Here is a 20,229-nt window from a genome sequence, read left to right on the forward strand (position 1 = left end):
CAGTGATCAGAAATAAATGTATACTTGGATATTCAGATTTAGTCAAATAACTTAAAGCACAGAATCTGAAATACTCAATTTAGGAGTCTTAGTCTGGACCAGTTGTCTATAGCAGGTATACTCAACTTCAGAGCACCAGGATTTCACTCATCTAATTACATTAACAAATTTTCCCCATGTCTTGAAAGTTATTTTTCTCACTTTTTGGGGGGTTGGGGCATTTTATTTGGTTGTGGTGGTGGGGTTTTTTTGTTTTTTTTTTTTTTTTTTTTGGGGGGGGGGGGGGGTTGGTTTTTGTTGTTTTTGTTTTTGTTGTTGTTTTGTTTTGTTTTGTTTTGTTTTGTTTTGTCCATGAGTTTAAAAAAAGATTTTGACTTTTTGACTAGGACCTTTTGACCAATTTTTTATGGCTTGCATGCTACCGAAGAGCAATAAATGTTATAAATTCATGCATTCAATTTTTCCTACATAGTTCCCTCACAGCCTGAAGTACTAACAACAAATCCAGCCTCTGGCTTTACTCGTTATGGTGACAGTAGCTACTCAATAATTTCATCTGAAATGGAATGGGAAGAGGCCAGGAGAAATTGTCAAGACAAATCTGGGGAACTTGCCAGCATTTCAGACGCCTACATCCATTCATTCTTGTGGATCCAGATGCTGAAACATGGAAAACCCGTGTGGATCGGTCTTAACAGCAATATGGTAAGTGCTGGATAGATGGGAGAGGCAGGTGCTCAGGGAACTTTCCTGCTCTAGTAGTCCTCTGGACAACCAGTTTAGAACAGTGCAACAATCGTATTCTGCATGGCTTCACTGTGTAAATGCACAAAAATCTAATTTTTATTGAATTAGTTGGGGATTTTCATCCACTAAAAGGAGTGAAGAGGTCACAGAAAAGGTTATGCAAGAAGCAAAAAAATGAAAGTAGAAAGCTCTAGAAACAGTAAAAGAAGTCAATCTGCAGACTGAAAGTCAGAAAGGGCAGCTGTCATGAAGTGACTGTTGGCCATTCTGAAAGTCAAACGCTCTCCTATGCAGGAGGATACTCAGAGTTATTATTATATTAATAGAAGTTACTATGAGTATTAGGGGGACATTTTAAGATGTAAGCTGACTGTTTAATGTCAAGTAATCTTTATGCAGAAATAGATCCAAATTTTAATTTAAATAAAGCAGGGTAGAGAGGACAAATTCTCTGTAATTGCTTTTCTTGATGTAGGATTTACTAAATGACCTAAGATGGCCTCATCTGACTTTCTTGCCATATTTTAGAAGTTTGTTACTTCAGAAAAACCCTTCCAAAAGCAAAGCCGTGTTAACCATTGTTTGTGTAGTTCTTGCATAACTCAAATTGCCCAGTGACATTGCTTAGAACAGTGAATGGGTTTAAAAAATTATGCTTTTTTTTCTGAAAAAATCAAATAGACATATGAATGTATTTATACTATATTTATGTGAGAGAACTTTTCATGATTAAATTAAAAAAAAAATCTATTACCAGAATTCCTTTGTTTTCAGACCGGTGGCTATTACAAATGGACCAATAACTGGAAAACCAGGTATACAAAATGGGGAGCAGGGGAACCAAAGGAGAACAACGCTTGTGTTTACCTTGATCTTGATGGTACTTGGAAAACAGCATCTTGCAATGAAAGCTACTTTTCAATTTGCATGATATCAGATGGTAAGCAAAGGCATGTGACAATTTTAAAGACACATTCCTAATTCCACAAACCTGGCTAATCCTGGAGACTTTTCTCTAGCTTGGGCTATCCCTGCAGAGGACTATCCTTCAGGGTAGCACCTATCTCCCAGCAGAATGTGGATGTTTTTGATGATGTATGAATTTAGGCACAGGAAAGGCTCCTGTGCAAATCCATATGGCTGCACTGCTATCATGGTAAAACTTTCCAAAAGACGAAGCTCTGTCTTCAAGGTATATCTTGCTCTTTACAAGACGACCAAAAATCACATGGGTCTTGTGTAGTATAAGTAAGTGCTGGGTTTGTGCACTGGCTGTATGAACTTCAGCTGGGGAAGCTCACACAAATGTCACTGAGCTGAAATACAGGCAAGAGTTTCACTTCCATTCACTTATGCTAGAGCTAAAACTGTAAGAGCCTTGGGAGTGTAAATGTTACTTTAACTATTTGTAGATATATGCAGAGGCATGTTTGCATCTAGATCTTGTAGAATCATGCTGTTTTCCCTCTATGTTTTAAGGCTGCATACATTTGGTCTGCTTATACAGTGCAAGAACTACAGATCCATCAAAGTGAATTAGAATTACACCCACGATCAGAAACAGAGTCTGATTTGGCAGAGACATGTTCCACTGATGGCTTTTTTTTTTTTTTTCTATAAAGTGAAAACATGAAGAGACCAAGCAGCCAGACAACATGGGACTGTGGCATTAATGATCCATTAGCCTACAACAGCTTTCTGTGTTGTGATAATGCAAATTTGAGATTTGTATCATCCCTCAGGGTTTGCTCTTCTCACAGTACTGCCAAGGCAGTCAGTTAGATGTTGCAGGATGCAATTTGATGTCCTGAGAAATGTGATTTGAGAAATAAGATGTTTCATACTTTTGACTGCTAAGCTCTCCCTGTTGTCTGGGTTGGGGGAATGTGGGAATAGCTATGAGATGTCCAGACAGATAAAGCTGGGTGAGAAAAATCCCACACTATTTACACACATATCATAGAATTGTAGATGACTCACAATGCAATACCAGTTTCATGCCATATGGCTTCTTTAGAGATAGCTCCTACTGACCCTGCTGAGCTGCCTGGAGACTGTCCTGAAGCAGATGAACTCCAAGCTTGGATCCCTTATCATGATCACTGCTACTACCTCGAAGCATCAGCCGGGAGAACCTGGGCGCTGGCCTCCCTTGAGTGTGCTCGCTTAGGTGAGAGCCTTCACTATCAACTAAAAAGATTTGTACCAATGTTTATACAAAACTGACATAAAAATGTAAATATATTGGTTTAAAAAAAAAGAAAGAAATATTTTTTTTACCTGCTAAGCTGGTCTAAGGCTGGCACAATGAAAATAAGCTGACACAAGTGACTTTGTGCAGCCTTCTGTCCTCTCAGGTCTACAGCTTCCCTGCGCATGAGTTTCCCATCAGTTCTTGGCTTGAGGGATACCGTCCTGGGGGCAGCAGGGGAGGGCCACAGCCTCCAATTACCTCCAGATCATTGTCTTCTGCAAGAAGCAGTGGAGAGACCAAAGGAGCAGCATTAGCACTGCTCGAAGCTATCATTTGTAGAGACTAAAAAAAGGATTATTGTGATTGCTCAAGTAGGTTATGGTTATTTGCTTATTAATGCCTTTCAGGAGCTACCTTGGTTTCGGTAGAAAACATGGATGAATCTCACTTTCTGACTCATAAAATTCAACCACTTGGAAATAAAGTAGGAGGCTTTTGGCTAGGACTTTACCAGAATGTGGAAGGTATGTCTAAATTTCAATTTTTAATGGAAAAATGCATTGCTAATATAAGAAAAGTGAGGATTACTGTATTTTTACAAAAAAATGGGTTTCTGCTGAAGAGTGGTTTACTATAGATATTTAAAGTAAATCGCTGAGCTAAGGAGTTAAAATATTAATGAAATAGATAGGTTTTAAATTTTTTTTTTTAAACTCTGTGAATTGCTCTGTAGGCCAGTGGTTGTGGCTAGATAATGCTGTCCTGGACTTTGTTAACTGGGAGGAGAAAGAGTTTGATGTGGGTCATCAGTGTGTGGAAATAACTGCACCATCTGGCTATTGGGACAAAAGCGATTGCTCTGCTGAAAAAGGATTTATCTGCAAAAAACCCAAAGGTAAGTCCTCAGCATGTCAGCTCTTAGTGAAGGACAGATTTGTTCACTAGTAACTATTACGGCCCATCACCACAGGTCTGGAAGTAACTCCTGGCAGTTTTGTTTGGCATATGCCACTTCTCTAATCATTTGTAGTTGCCTGTTTTTGCAGACTGCAAGCTTTCCACATCACTGTCTACAGTCATATGGAAATACAGTAATCTCCTGTACAACAGCCTAAGTTGAGAATGAAACTTCCACAAACTTTTGAGTACCTAATTGACATGGCACCTGTCAAACACCTGCACAAGGGTATGACTGTTCTGAGAACTGATTATTGTAATAGTTATTATACCCTTGCAAGGAGGAAGCAATGTGAATTATCAATCTTCCTCTTATAGCTTGTTATTCTCAGAAAATATATTACATCCCAACATACCAAACTGGTTTCATATTGACCCTGATACAGTAATGCCTAAGAGAGTCTAAAAGGTCACCTGTTTGTATTACAATAATGATATGAGGAACACTTCCCACCTAAATGTAAACTTCTAGTCATTGGAGAGGCTGTCTTATCAGCATTTCTGGAAAATTTCACGCAATACTGTATATACCAGACTCACGCTTCAGAGATAAAACTACATGAATTATTCCCTAGTGGAGATACAAAGGCAATTGTCTGCAAGAAAGCAGTATCATTTTATTCTTCTAACTTAAATGTTAAGTCAATCTATCTAACCTAAAAAAAATGGTAGGTAGCCATTGTTAAACCTTTGCACTTTCTTTTGTAGTGGCTGTGATATCAGGTTTAATTTTCCAGCTTTTGCATTGTGCATTGTTCCCAGTGAATCATGGGTAGTATGTCTGTCCTATGTTGAAAACCTCAAAAAAAAAAAAAAAAAAAAAAAAAAAAAAGGAGTAAAGGCTGGCTGTAAAGCCAGCTTTAAGATTCTATTATTTGGAAAGATGAAAAAAATTGAAAAAATTGATTTCAATGCTAAAGACATCTCAAGACATGGTAGGTGGTGAAAAAATAACTCATAATTTAGGGTTAGCATTTACTAATTTTTTAAGTAGTCTTTAATTAGAAAAACCCAATGAATTATAACCAAGAAATAGTTATCTCTCAAGCACTGTTAATGTCTGTGCTTAAATCAGCACATGCCCATGGCAGTAAATGAGTTAATCCCTATTAAAGACTTACTAAGAATATCTAAATTACATTCCATCCTACATAGTACAAAAATAATAAGGAATCTCTAAAGTTTGTCCATTGAATCATGCAGTGCTCCCATATATACTATTCCTTGCCTTAAGTAGGGGTTAGTGTTGTTTTGTATCAATTCATTTTGCATTCTGCTTTACTTTCACTTTACATTTTGCCTTTCTGGGTATCCAGGGTTTAACTGTAATGTATAAGAGCCAAGAGGAGAAATGTTTTTACCATGATTTAGAAATCTTTAATTCCATGTGTATAAGTCTTCATTTCCGAAAGTCAAACTGGTATGTTTTGCATTTCTTCAGCAGCACCAAAACAATGTTATAAAGGTCTTTCTTTTTTCTCTGTCTCTATCTTACACAGAGGTGAACAGGGAGATTACTCGTGTGATTCAGTAGGCGTTTTCTTGGGAAGACATTTAGGAATCAAGCATTTTGTAACAGCTAGACATGCAGATCTTCTCAAAACATGCCATGTAATACTCATCTCCAGAGTGGCACATGTTCTTAGTACATTAAAATTAATATTTCAGGAAAAATGTGAAAAGATATTTTGAATTAACATAGAAAAGAGTCAGTATATTAATGCTGGTAATAAAAAAGCAATACAAAGTTTCAAGAGTGGATAAATTAATATTAAATAGGAAGATGAAAGCTTACCAACGTATTTTTTGCTTCAATTTGTTGCCTTTTATAGCAGACATGTATGTTACTAATGCTATGGTAGAACTTCAGGGGTTTTGCTCCTGCACTGTTTTTGCAAACAGTCAAACGTACAGATTCTAATAAAGTGTCATATTATTTCTCTCTGATATTTATTGAAGCTGAGCTGAATGGGAGACCGATAAAACAAAAAGGTAAGAGCTTTCATAAGAAAATTAAGAAGAATCTAAATAGAGGAAGAACTTAAAATGAGTTTTCCCAAAACACTATCTTTCAGAGAACAAGTCCTACTGAGGGTTGCATGGTTTTCACGTGGGGTAACCCCACCTGAAAGGCACTTTCACATGCACAAGAGCATTCACCCGTTCTTGGCCCACGGGACTGCTGAAGGACTAACCCTGAGCTTGCAAGCTCAGCAGTGACCAGACTTGAGAAGAACTTTGAGAACAGCTATAGAGTGCTTTAACTAAGCTGTTGGAAATGATGAAGATGTATATGAAAGGTTCTTCCAAAGATATTATTGTAGGTCATGTAACAAAAATATTGCAAAACTAATTTCCAATAATTAGCATCCCGTATCCAATGAAGGCTTACATTTTCATTAAATACTTACAAACATCCACTGCATGCATTGTACATCACTGTACTCCAGATCCACTAAAACAATATTAGGCCTAGGAACAGAGACCAGTCTACTGATTAGCAAAAATTCAGAACTCAGATTTACGGCCTTCAAGTTCAGTCAGGAGAGGGCATCTCCTTCAGGTTTTTCATGTTGTATGTGGAAATAAAAACTACTATGTTTTCTCACAGTTGTATGGATTCCTTTCAGGCAAGGAAAAGAATGAAGAGACTCGCCCACCTGTTCATGTCTCTACTTGGCTACTCATTTTCCTGGCTGTTTTAACTGTTTTTGGAGCTGGCATGGCAGCCTATTTTTACAAAAGAAAAATACAAAACCAGCTCCCAACAGATTCTGGCAGTGAAACTCTATTAAAATGATGTCTTGGTGACCGAAGAATTGGAGAGAATGGGTACTGTGGCATATTGCTTGGAGCAGCAAGTTATCTGCTGAAATTAAAGGACATATCTGTTAGAAGTGTCTAGTGAGATCTAGTGTATTCTTAAATTACTTTCCTCTTTTTGCAATGATTTTTTTTTAATCATGTATATTTTAGAAAATCAGAATTATAGTTTGATGTTATAATTTTGTAATGATCAAGATGTTCTGAAGTGCCTTAGCAAGGATGCAAGAAAAACTTGTTAAAACAATTACATGTACTGAAAAAGAACTATGGAAGTCAACAAGTGAGAATGAATGTCCAATAAAGCGTGAATGCCATTTTGAACTGCATTGCTGTGACATTGAGGAAACTAAAAAAATCTCAAAAATTAGAACTTGTCTAACTGTTTTGTAAATTTGAACTCATTTAACCCCACAAACTTCAGTGCATCATACCAGTACTTTTATTACTCCTTATGGCTAAATCCTATTACATCTCTAAAACTTCTTCCTATTCTTTTCTCAGAAAATTTTATGGATAGAAAGCCTCGTCAAGTTCATTTTCTGCTATGGAAAACACAGTTCATGTCAGTAAAGAACATTAAGACCAGATATAAATTGTAATCATTTTTCAATTCAATAATGTCATTTTTAACTGTATTATATTACTTACATGAATTAAAATATTCTTACACTGACATTCTTGTTTCTTTTCATTAATGTTTTAAAACAAACAAACAAACAAACAAACAAATAAATAACTTTTCTATTAGTATAATTTTCAGCTTCAGCATTCCCTGTGAATCAAGTGAGGGGAAAGGGGAAGGGAGACACTCCTGTCAGCACAATGACTCTTTTGTCAATAACAAGGAGGGCTTCTTCCCTCACCACTTTGAATTCAGTTTGAATAAGCACCAACTTCCCATTTTTAAATGCAAGAAAAAGGAACTGAAAACTAAGGAATGCAGCAGATGGTTCTGTACTAGAAATCTGCAAGAGACTAAATTTTAGATGTCATAGAAACAGTAGAAAGCACTACAAGATAGCTTTTAAGTGAGTTGTAAATACAGTTAGGAAACTAAACACTTCATGCAAAAGAGCGCTTAACAGATATCCGCAGGAAACAATCTGCCTTCCCCAGGCAGTACAGAGTCTATTGAGCAAGCTGGAAAGTTGGGAAAAGAAAAAAAAAAGAAAAAAAGAACTAATGAAGTTGCTTTCCTAAGCACTGAACTCCAGTTTTCTAGGTTTAAATACAAGCAAGAGTGTAGGACACTGCATAGAACGAGTTATTGCACAAAGTGTTATGCAGCACAGAAGATACTGACCCCAAAAAGATTGCAACTGGCATGAAGCTGATTGGTCATGCCAAAGGGGGACCTCTGAAGTACTCAATTCCTCTTTTAGCCTACCCTGGTGTCTGCATTAATCTTCCCCCGCGACTGTAGCCCTGGATGAATCCTCACAAGCATCCATTTATATGAGAGGGAGAAGAAAGCCCAGTTTGAACTAGACCCAGGCTGGCACTTAGTGAGGCAAATGAGAGAACTGGGCAGGAACTGTGTCCTCCAAGGATTTTCCCTTGGGATTCCCTCTGTCAGAGCAATTTCATTTTGTTATTTTAGATGTACCTGAAGTATGGTTTCACTTAGGAAACTCAGCTGCTCTTTGAGCCCCACCGTATTGATGCCTGTGGCACCATTAAGCTCCATGACTTAGAGCTACTCTTGCAAGCCTTGCCCACGCTAAGCCCACCCAATGTGATCTGCAAATAAAATAATTATTATTAAACAATTCATTCAATTCCTTATTTTGCTGTAATCCAAGAATTTTTTTCAGGAAATATTTTTCTCTCTTACTACTTTCTACAGCCAAGTCAACAAGTTTGTCTGGTTCTTGCAATAATTTTCCCCAACAGTCTTTAAAAAAATAATAAAAAAACCCCAATAGTTGTTCCTCCTATGGCATCTACTGTTCAGCTTCTATATATATATCTCACTACTGACTATTTCACTTCTTGATTTTTTTCAATTTCATTATCACAACTTCTTTTAATTCCACTGATGTAAATAAACAGAAGGAATAGCAGGACTTGTGAATATTTGCAGTAGGGCTTTGCAGCATATTTGTAAGAAACCGTCATGCCAATACAAGTCCTCAGATGAGCACTTTGCTCACAGGTTAAAAGGAATTTTTCCAATTTAGTTTGTCTTTGGCTTTGTCCTGAAACAGCCTCATTAGGAATTTCTCAGACAGATAAACACATCCTTTAACTTGGTAAAGTATTAAAGTATTACAGGCAAAAGTATCCTTTCTGTTACATGGAAGCTTGCCACTACACTACAGTGTTGAACATCTTCACTTTTTTCAGGTCTTTGACAAGCAATTATGAACAGCCAAGCCCCAAACTGGGATCACATAAACCAGCGTAATGATGCTAAATTTGCCTCAAAGCAAGCAAGAACTCATAACGCACTGAAAACTGCAGTTAATGTAAAGTTTGCTCTCTTTCTTCTACACATATTGTGTTGTGACATTATTGTAATGTATTGAACCACTGGGATTTTGTCTCTGTTTCTGAGATGTAAGGGTTAAAACTGAGGGTTTGATTAATGATATTTCACTGCAGGTTTCTTGTCCCCAGTTCTCAAGTTGCTTTTCCAGATCTGTCCTGTGTAGCATCCTGACAAATAACTTGTATTAATATCAAATATGTCACAGAAGATGACAAATACCTACACCTCTGGTTACAAGGATGGAGACTTCAGCTTTGGAAAGGACTTGCTCTCCAATGACAGCAGTGTTTACATTGTGCACTCCAGTTATTTCAAAATACCATGTGACAGGACATTTCCTTATTTAGAGTACAGAGCTTTATCCATGAACCCGCGGACACAGAGAAGGACCCATTACTATCTACAGAGAGAAGGATTTTTATATATTGCAAATTTTCTAACCCAACTTTTGGTAGAAGAATGAGATGCAAGTTACATTTGCAATGAGTTTCTTCAGGTTTCTAGTTTTCCTTTCCCTCATGCAATGTGCACTACTGTCATCAGGTAAGTTTCCTGCTAGTTTTGTATTAAACTATGAAAACACTTTCCTTTGGGCAGCTTTAAAGTTTTAATGCATAGATTGATTATTTTGTATGTTTTATCAGATTTGATACGTGATCTAAAGAGTATTTTAGGTACCCTGGCAGTTCTTAATTCACAGAATAAAAGGGGGGATGTGTAGGAATGATGGAAAAATTGAAGTAATAAGAGAAGGATCTTTAAACTGGAATTTCATTTTGTGGAAATATTAAATCATTAAATATTAAATCATATGGCATTGTGTGGGAGGGAAATGAAGGATGAGGGAGCATAGACCTCTTTCCATTTACCTTCCTCATCACACCCATAGTGCAGTGATCAGTCAAGGGACTTACATATTTACCTGACAGCCGTGCGAGTTTCTCTTTCTGCCCCTTGACATGAAGTATGAGAAGGAAGAACTGGCTCCTCCCCTCCAGCCTCACCAAATTAGAAGAACAGTTCTACTCTGAAGATGTTTATCAGTTGCTGGGTATAGTTATAGAGAGAAATGGTAAAGCAGTAATGTGCAGGGAACTGAGTGAAGGAAAGAGTTTTCATGAGCACTAGACTGAGAGTCTATAACAGAAATTTCACTATAAAAGAACATTCCCACTATACTGTAATAGTTTAAAAATATGAAGCATTGCTAGCCTTAAAGAATCTGAATTCAGGCTGAATCTGCAAGACTTCTCTAAGTGGAGAAATGTGCAATTGAAATCTAAAATTTTAACTGTGTAAATATGATCATGACAATTTGGTCTGTATTTTCTCTTGTCAGCCACCCTTTTTCTTTCAACAGTTAAGGAATAGATGGGGTGAAAGAGTGGTTATGGATAGAGTAATCAAGCAAATAAAGCAGACTTACTGAGCTGTGCAGAAAACAAAAATGAAATGAACTCACTGTTGATTCAGTTCTTGTAGTTTTTCTCTCTTCAGGAACTACAATGTATCACCAACTTTTCATCACAGAATTTGACTTGCCTACAGTGTCTCTATATCAAATTCTGCAGTATTTAGATTTCTCATTTTACTAAAACACTTTATTTAAATTCTGTAGCCATACTAGGGAGGAAATTATAATAATATATTTTTAAAAGACTGTGTAAGTTTTTAATTTAGATAGAAAAATATATAGTAGATAGTTCAATTACTAGAAAGTTAGATATATGATTTTATTATTATTTTCATGTCCTCTTAACACTTTTTTTCTCCGTAGTTACTTTTACATTACGAGGAAATGCCAATGGACAGCCTTGTGTATTCCCTTTCAAGTACAAAGACAAGCACTACAATGAGTGCACAGATGCTGGCAGGACAGATGGGCTGCTCTGGTGTTCAACAACTGCAGATTTTGATGCTGATGAACTGTATGGATTTTGCCCACAAATAAGTAAGTCTTGCATTTTATTCATTAAGTTGTCATGAGATGTTGTTAAGCAAACCATCTCTTGATCTACCAGGCTTTTGATGAGCTACCAGCTGCACACCTTGTTAGAGTAGCCCAAATGAAAATCACCTGACTGGACACTCATCCCAATGGCCGAGAGCTCTCTGTAGTGAATGGAGAGCAAGAGGTGCCACCAGAGAGTGGTTCAGCCCAGAAAGGTTCTGACTCAAATGCTGGAGGTGACTGTTTCTCTTTGTGAACCAGAGGGGTGAAGAGGTTCTTTTATGGGACATAATGCATGGCATGAACAGCATGAATTTAGATATTGATATTATTTAGACACTCATCTTCCTCTCAAAAACTTCCTACTTCTCCTCATTCCTCAGGCATTCCCTACAGGTCAGTTCTCACTTAAACTGCTATTTTCTATTTTTAACACTTTAATTTTCTACCTTGTTCTATTTCCCTATTGCTGGCCTACACAAAAAGGGTGCTGTGAGATTTATCCTCATCTCCCAGCCTTGTTCTGTCTTCTGCACTGAACTTACGTTTGGATCCATCCAGTTCAGGACACAAACATTGGTCTCACCAGTGGCCTTCCCAATAACACAGCAGTTTCACCAGTTTTTGTGAGTTGCCCTGCAAAGACAGAGGCTGAGCTGTACACTGGTACCACAAAGACTTTTTTAATTGTTTCTTAAGCTGTCAATGGCCATGTTCTGTCATTTTTGGTAAAAATTGGTTCTCTTGATGGTGAGTTAAGAGGGAGTTCCTACCCATCAGGCATGAAGAGCCTCCAGGGTCACAGTTCACCTACACACTTGCTTTTCTCCTCTAACTTCACTCTGGAATCTCTTTATTTCAATCAGTAGATATGTCTGGTTTGCCTAGAATTACATTTGCAGTATAAGAAAGTTTAGAAGCAAATACTGGGAAGCAATTCACTCCTTCCTAAAAAATATAGAAATTTTAAATAATTTAATTATTAAAAATATGTATTTTTCTAATTTTATACCTCGACTTACTAGATTTTTCTGATGCATAAGTGTGCATCATTAGAGATTTTGTATTATTACTCACTTTATTTTCTTTTAGTTGGTATATGTGAGTACTTTAGAACACTCATCTATGTCACTTCTTCCAGATGACACAGAAAGATTTTGGACAGAAGACGTTTCAACTGGCATTCACTATCAGATAAACTCAGAATCAGCTCTAACATGGCATCAAGCAAGGAAAAGCTGTCAGCAGCAAAATGCAGAACTACTAAGCATTACAGAGACTCAGGAGCAAGCATATATAGGAGGTAAAAGGATAGAGAACAGACCTTAAAGTATGCTGTGAAGTTGCTGCCTTGTCACTTGCCTCAGCGAAAAAAGAGGGCAGCATGTTAGGGGTGGTTTGGCAGCCACCAAAAAGGGGATGGTCTGAACTGCTCTTCCACTACTGGGGGTTTTTTATGAAGCATTGGTCACAAACGTCTTTGGGAGTGAGATATTCCCATGCCAGCATTGTGCTCCAGATGGAAGCTCCTGCAGTTCCTTGAGTCTGTCCCAGGTGAAGGGTTTCCTCTGCTCACCTTTGTGCAAGAGCACTCACTCCTTACCAGGGCTACAGGCCGGTCCTCTAACTTACCTTTTTCCACTGTGTTTCAAGGATTATTAACATTTTCAGGGGAACACATGATGATGGTTAGGTTGGTCCTAATATGGGTACATTTGAATACATAAAATCAAAATAACTACAGTGGATTTCAGATACAGGTATCAGGGCATCTGTTTGGTTTTAAACCAAAGGCTAAAAGGAGGCTTTTTAAAGGAGGCTTTGAAAGAACTCCCATAGGAAAAAAAAAAAAAAAAGCTGAAAAAACTTTATTGACACATTGACATTTTCTTTTACTCCATGAAATCTGTTACAGAAGACTTTTCAAAATTTCCTTATAAAAATCATGTCTTTTATATATATATATCTTATATACTAATCAAAGCAAGTGATAAAAATCAAGTCTTATTTAAATAGTGAAATAAGATGCTAATTTGCCCTACTAAGATCTCTGGTAAATCAATATAGATTAATTTACAAATTCTACTTTCTGTAATCAGTCCATCTCAGTAATGCAGAAAATATTGGTTTGGGGCTTAAACTAAGAAATATGAATTCCTTACTCTACACTAGATTTCTGATAGATGATCTTGCTATGATTAAGAATAGAGAGATACAACTGAGGGATTTTTTTTTTTTTTTCCTCATTTAGAGCTAACTAAAGAATTTGATTTTGCCTTCTGGATTGGTTTGAATGCTTTGGATTTCAACAGTGGATGGCAATGGGCTGGGGGCAGGCCTTTCAGATATTTAAACTGGGCCCCAGGTAAGAGATGCATCTATTTTGTAATCTTTGAATTAATTCTGGTAAGACATCAACTAATAAAAAGTGCACTAGCTAATTTTATTTATGGAAAGCCAGTTCTGATTTACAATATCTCATCATCGAGATCCCCATTTTAAGACTAACACTTCCAAATTACAAAGTTCACATTGTATATCAGTTATAGCATTTTATTCTCTTCTCTTATCAAAATAGAGATCTTGTTTATGAAAGCAGAGTGCCATTTGGAGTGATACATAACCCTACACTTCAAAGACCAGAATTTCCTATAACATGTTGTCCACCAGTGTGAATAGAAGTCAAATCTTGCAAAGGTAGCAAAATATTTAGCAAATAATGGCACAATGTTTGGAGAAATTCCAAACACTATTGAGAAGCTTAGGGAGCCAGCTTATAATTCCTAAACAGTTTATGCAAAATTGCACTGGTCCACTCCAGGAAAGGAAATGGGGTGGGTTTGTGGTGTTCCTCATACAAGGTGAGTTCTTCGCTTCTTGTGTCTGTTTGGTTCTGCATTTGCTTTGTGCCGTGAGTATTTCAAGCTGTCTCCTGATTTGGCAAAGTTACAAAGGTGTCAAAATAAAAATTGAACTCTTCTCTCAGTTTTCAAAAACTGTATCAGGAAATTTCCCCTGCTGCTTAAAAAGGTTTATATACACAGAAAAGAAAAAAGCTATTTCATAGGAAAGCAGAACTGTGAAACTCTTGAAATATACTGGAAGGATAATATGACTTAATATTCTAAAGTTTGGAGTTTTTCATACACTATAAAGGTCCAGTTTCAGCAGTTCTTCCTGTAAGAACCACAGTGTCAGGAAAAGAATTAGACATTTCCCAATACTGTCCTGGTAATAAAGTCAATGGAGAGTCATTATTTCACTCTCAATGAATCAACTAAAGGTAGCATCCTGCAAACTTCAAGGCAGTTATCCTGCAGGGAAGGGCTTCTTCCTATTAGTGACTCAAGGAATCACAAAAAGCAGATGTTTCCACTGGTAATATGATGTTTTTGTTAATATTTTTTTATTCATGCCTTGCTCTGAGATTCTATTTTCTCTTTTACTCAAAGGAAGTCCTTCCCTGCTCCCTGGGAAAATCTGTGGACTGCTGAATCCCAAAAAGAATGCTAAATGGGAAAACCAAGCCTGCAACCAGAGACTAGGCTACATTTGTAAAAAGGGATCCTTCAGTTCAAAGCCTGACATTATGCCCAAAGGTAGGTTAGTCAAATAAAAAGAAGGGTTTTTATGACTTCTAGAAAGAGGATCATGCAACATTATGCAATATTATTTTTCAATGAAGCTGTTAGAAACCTTCAAAAAACACAGCAGTACACAACACACAGACTTTTACATGCTGCCTTATTACTATTTTGTTGCATCACTCTATCATTCATTCTTGCAAGACGGATTGTATATGCTCCATCACGGTAACCCAGTGCCAAAAAGAAAATTTGCATAAATATGGTAGACATATTCTCATTTGCTCCAAATGAATAACTGCAGTTACTCATATATTAATGAAAAAAATTCCTCCTCTGTTTCTTGTGTGCAATTTGCAATGCTTCGGTTTCATACGAGCAGAGCAGTAGCAGCAACAACACTGACACAGAGCTTGTTGCATCTGTGGGCCACTCTAACACACCAACACAGCTGTGAACATGCCCCAGACAAGAGGGGTCCACTGGAAATGTTGTTAAACGTACTTTTAAAGAATGAGAAATTTATTTAGAGAAATAAATTCAGAGAATCTTTATTCCAGTATTAAATTTAAAAAAGAAATGCAGGAAGAAAAATAAATGTTTTTAAGAATTTAAGTTATAAAAAACCATTGAGAGGATACACAAAGTCCCCACTAATTTACAAGGTTTACTTACCTGCAGTTGCCAAAGAACTGTTTCATGTTTTTCCATACCTGAAAAATATGTTTGCTTGTGAGAAACCATAGACCAGCAGTCAGAGCCAGTGTGAGTCATCGCAGTCAGCACAGGACTGAGTGGCTCTGGGGGACAAACAGAGGAGAGGCTGATGTCTGCTTTGTCCTCTCTTTTCTCACAGATCATTATTTCAAATTGCATTTCTGAAACAATGTGGGCATTTTTCAGTGGTTCTCTGTTTAAGGAGAATTCATTCTATTTACATATTTAGCCTCCTGTTCCTTAATGATGTTTGCTTTTAATTTGAATATATTTTGCATTGTCAACTACAGTTTTATGTTTATTCACATTGTCCCATTTTTGTAAACAGTACTCAAGAGACCTCATTCTAGTGTCCTTTATTTTCCTCTTGTTCTGAAAAATTGTGTTCTGGTTTTAGAGGAATTGAGGCCTGTTCAGTGCACAGATGGCTGGTGGCCATATGCAGGTCACTGCTACAGCATTCACCGGGACCCCAAAGCATGGAAAGATGCTCTGTCTTCATGTAAAAATCAAGATGGAGATTTGGCAAGCATCCACAACATTGCTGAATACAGCTTTCTAGTGTCACAGCTTGGTTACAGTGAGTACATATGTAAGCTTTTAATTTGCTCCATGTGTGACATAAAAGCTGAACTCCACATTAAATGTTAATGCTTTCTCTGAAATATCACAAGTGAAAGACTGAATCCAACTTACCATGCTTTTTTATGTTGTTGCTGTTGCATAAATACAGAACTATATCTCTGTTTATCAAGAAATAATCCATGTTGTAAAACATTATAAAGGAGAAGAAAACAAAAAAATAGGAATTCTTTCCTGAGACACATAAAAATGCCTAATGATTGCACTTTTAGCACCTATATTCTATGTACAAGGCTCTAGAACTGAATTACAAACCTAAAAGATAAGCTTCTTGCTGAGGTTCAAACTTCTTGCTGATGCTAACCTGTTGCTATATATCCTTCTAAAAAACCAGTATCTTTTAATTTCTGATACTCCTCGGATCTGTATTAACCACTCCTGACACTGCAGGTGCTGACCTTGGTGTGTTGGAGTCCAGGGCATTCCTTTGGTTGCCCTGGAGGGTCAGGGACCTGGGCAGGGGGGTCTGGGATGCCAGCCCAGAGCTCAGAGAGACACTGGCTTTGATTTCAGTCCATGGGAAAAACTTCCTACACTGAGAGAAGGTTTACAGGCCACAAGAATGTGAGAAATAGTAGTTTAGCTTATCACAGGGTGAGAAAATAGTAGTTTTAGGTTCCTAGCATTGAAGTGAATGGGGACAAGATGGAGAATCTGGGGCGTTGTCTCCTTCTCCTTCCCTCACTCCATTGCTGCATTGATGTGGCACAAAGTAGTTAGTGAGGATTGGGTCAAAGTAAAGATGACCTTTTTAGTAATAGTGATAGACATTGGTAAGAAATAGTAAATAAGAAATACGTAGTAATTAGTATAAAAGATAAGGACAGCCCAGCTCGGGGGGAGACGTGAGGAATCCATGCAGCTGCGAACATCTTGTCGGACTCCGAGAAAATTGTAAGATAAGAAACAATAAACGAAGTATGCAACCTTGAGAAATCTAAACCTGAGAACTCCGTCTCTTCCTTCGGCTCGGCTCGGAGCTGCGCAAGGGAGCAAGGACCCTGAAACCACCTCAATGTTGGGGTAAGCCCCCGACATTGGTGAACACACCTGATGGGCCAACACAAGTCCTCTAATGTACAGGCAGGTGTTTCCATGGCTTGGACTAAGCATGATCTCCTGAGAGGTGCGACACTCACAGCCATTCAAAGTCTTCATGCTCAGGACCATTTTGTTGTTCTGAATCACAGAACAACTATAAAGAGCCTTATGTTCATTAAAATCAGCATTTATTAACGGAATCTGATGATCTTTCCACAACATATCTCTTACAGAGATCTGAGGGGAAACAGCAATTTTATAAAAGCACAAAGGCCACGTGTACCACGTGCCAAATATATCAACCCCTGCTAATTCTGCAAGTGGAAACATTCACTGCACAGTGGAGAGTAACCAAACCTTTCTTGTCATGCTTCAGAGCCAACAGAAGAGCTGTGGCTGGGTCTGAACGACCTGAAGGCTCACTTCTACTTCGAGTGGAGTGACGGGACTCCTGTGACGTTCACCAAATGGCAGCGCAGGCATCCCATCTACACCAACGGCCTGGAGGACTGCGTCGCTGTGACGGGACAGGTGTAACCTGCACTCATTTTACAGCCACACAAATTACTGACTGCATCAACCCCCAATCACTTACTTATGTGCTTATTCCGGTACCATTCTTTATATTATCTTGAAATAGTATTGCTCCAAAATTTGGTATCAGGCAGAAGACAAGTTCAGAGGTCAGGAGACATCAGAAGGAGAGGAAGCATTGTCTTGGTACCCCTTCTGAAATTCCTTGTCTAGTGAAAATTCTGATCTAGAAATGTTACATTAAATTCTTTCCCTTGATTTCAGCAAACAAAAAGTTTAAGCTCTGGGAGAGGAATAGGGATGAAATAGTTAATACCCTATGTGGGCACCACAGGTGCTATTTGCATACCCCATATTCCAATTAATTGACAATTTTGTCCCTCAGTATCACATCACTGAGACATAGCATCAATGCAGAGAGACCGGGCAGTAGGGCATGTTTCTTCAGCTGTCACCTACATGCCATAAAACTAATGTAAAATTCTGTAGGATTTCTGATTGCCTGACTCACAAACTTTATTTTCTTGCAAGACATGGTTGTTTGATACATTTAGCTGCATGTGCATGCACATGTATGCACATGCAAAAAGTGTCATGAATTTTGAAAGGAAAATAATTGAAAATGCTGGTATCAAATGCATGTTGTTATTGAGAGAACTTTTATGTCATAGAATAATGTTAATATTTACCAGTTTTAGGCACCAAAAGAATTGATCCTAAACCAGATTTTATTGTGGGGATGAGGGGAAAGTTTTTCTTAAATAGGCTATATTTTTCAAAAAGCAGTCAGGCACATTCAGATTCTTTGATGGATCAAATAGTTAGATTTACTGCAGTCCTATCAGATGTACATTAGTTTGATTTAATTATTTTTTTCTAGCATTGTAGTGAAATAATCCTTCTCCAAAAGCAGATCCTGTCAGCCCCAGATGAGGTGGACCTATGCAAACCCTTTCATTTTAAAGCTATGATAAGAAGTAATGTTGAGACTTCAAAATGTTAATTTCCTTCTCTCACCTCAAAACAGCCCTAAATGAATCTTAAACTACAGATGTGTCTAATTTTTTTTTTTTTTTAATAAATCTCCAGGTGGCCTTGTGAAGAAAGAGAAAAAACACCAGTTGTGCTCATGTGTGCCCCTTCTTGACATTTGTTCTTTCTCCCTGCTATTCTAGGACGGATACTGGGCAACTGAAGTTTGTAATAAGCAACTTGGTTACATCTGTAAAAAGAAGCCTACATCACAATCCTCTGAAAAAGAGGCAATTGAGGACCCAGGCTGCCAGAAAGTAAATGCTCTCTCATAAATTATAATCTTTGAAGAAATGTACAGGAATTAATTTACTTCTTTTGGATACTGTCTTTGTATATTATAGAAAATCAACTGTTGGAGCAACCTAGTCTCTTCCTGCTAGCAATTTACTAATATATGTGCATTTTTCATTTTTGTTCTGAAAATATTCAAGAAAGCTGAGATTCATTTACATGTAAGTGAATACTGCCTTGCCCTCCATTCCCAGATGAGCCACCCTGCGATTCAGAAAACATTTTTGTCTGTATTGGTCAGCAGAGATTTTTGTAAGAGCAGGAAGAAGTGGGGTTGTTTCATTGATCTTCATCCTTTCCACCCTCCCTGAAAATAAGCATTGTCTGAATTCCTCTTGGCCCAGAAAATCTCCTCACTCACTCCTTGTGCTTGGGAGTTTCAGGGGAACCTTTGGGGAGGCTGTGCTTGTGCGTGAATTCCTTTCCTTACTGCAATATTTTGGTATTTCATTATGTGTGTTTGTGCAGCTCTGGAAAGCTGGAGCTGCAGGTCCCCCTGAATGAATCACAGGCTCTTTATAGACTCAGTTTGCATAATCTCAACCTTACAGAGCACTGGTAAGCCACAGCAAATAGCACAACCACAATTTCCTTTGAAAAGCCATGTATGCATAAAAGGGATGAAAACTAAGATCTTAATGTCATCACTTAAACAAAAAAGCCTCCTGTAGGAATGAACAGAAAAAATATAGAATTTTATTTATTAACAGATCAGCCCAGTCACGTTCTAGTTTTAAATTCAGCTGCAACAAATTAAGCATTGAATATTTATACACACAAGAGCAGAAAAATTTCTACATTGAAGTCTCTTTCCATTGCACATGAAAAATCTTATGTTTGTCACAGGGTTGGAAAAGATATGGTTTTCACTGTTTCTTGGTGGGTTCGGCCCTTTTGACATTCTCAGAAGCAAATAAGACATGTGAAAAGAGCAAAGCTTATCTAGCTACGGTGGAAAGCAGGTGGGAAAATAACTTTTAAAAAATCTATGCTTTTAATAGAGAAACTTGCAAAACTTTCCATTCCTTGAACCCATCAAAGTGTTTTATCAGAACTTTTCAAAAAAAAAATTATTGTTGCAAGACATGCAAAGATTATCCATGCAGGAAAAATAATCCCTGAACTATACTTCTAAGCCAAATTCTGAAAAAATGTAGGAAATCTTCCCCAGAACCTGCCCTCTCTCACAGCCAAAATGTATCAGCTCTAATCAACCTAC

General features: G+C 37.5%; 2 protein-coding genes across 2 annotated transcripts in view; both read left to right on the forward strand.

Annotated features, from left to right (window-relative positions):
• Window positions 1–7,345, forward strand: part of LOC120750532 (macrophage mannose receptor 1-like) — a 33,399-nt gene extending 26,054 nt beyond the window's left edge. Inside the window, exons 24-30 of the mRNA XM_040059358.2 lie at window positions 473–705; window positions 1,522–1,687; window positions 2,765–2,917; window positions 3,349–3,465; window positions 3,675–3,836; window positions 5,858–5,890; window positions 6,529–7,345. Of these exons, the coding sequence (XP_039915292.1) occupies window positions 473–705; window positions 1,522–1,687; window positions 2,765–2,917; window positions 3,349–3,465; window positions 3,675–3,836; window positions 5,858–5,890; window positions 6,529–6,698 (1,034 nt within the window). The 3' untranslated portion in view covers window positions 6,699–7,345. The remainder of the gene's footprint in view (window positions 1–472; window positions 706–1,521; window positions 1,688–2,764; window positions 2,918–3,348; window positions 3,466–3,674; window positions 3,837–5,857; window positions 5,891–6,528) is intronic.
• Window positions 7,346–9,604: 2,259 nt separating this feature from the next.
• LOC120750541 (macrophage mannose receptor 1-like) overlaps window positions 9,605–20,229 on the forward strand; it is a 34,786-nt gene continuing 24,161 nt past the window's right edge. The window contains 9 exon segments of the mRNA XM_040059370.1: window positions 9,605–9,758; window positions 10,993–11,166; window positions 12,308–12,469; window positions 13,418–13,531; window positions 14,619–14,765; window positions 15,865–16,047; window positions 17,527–17,681; window positions 18,860–18,973; window positions 19,857–19,972. Coding sequence (XP_039915304.1) covers window positions 9,680–9,758; window positions 10,993–11,166; window positions 12,308–12,469; window positions 13,418–13,531; window positions 14,619–14,765; window positions 15,865–16,047; window positions 17,527–17,681; window positions 18,860–18,973; window positions 19,857–19,972 — 1,244 coding nt within the window. The 5' untranslated portion in view covers window positions 9,605–9,679.

Source organism: Hirundo rustica, chromosome 1 (genome assembly GCF_015227805.2).
Source record: "Hirundo rustica isolate bHirRus1 chromosome 1, bHirRus1.pri.v3, whole genome shotgun sequence".
NCBI lineage: Eukaryota > Metazoa > Chordata > Aves > Passeriformes > Hirundinidae > Hirundo > Hirundo rustica.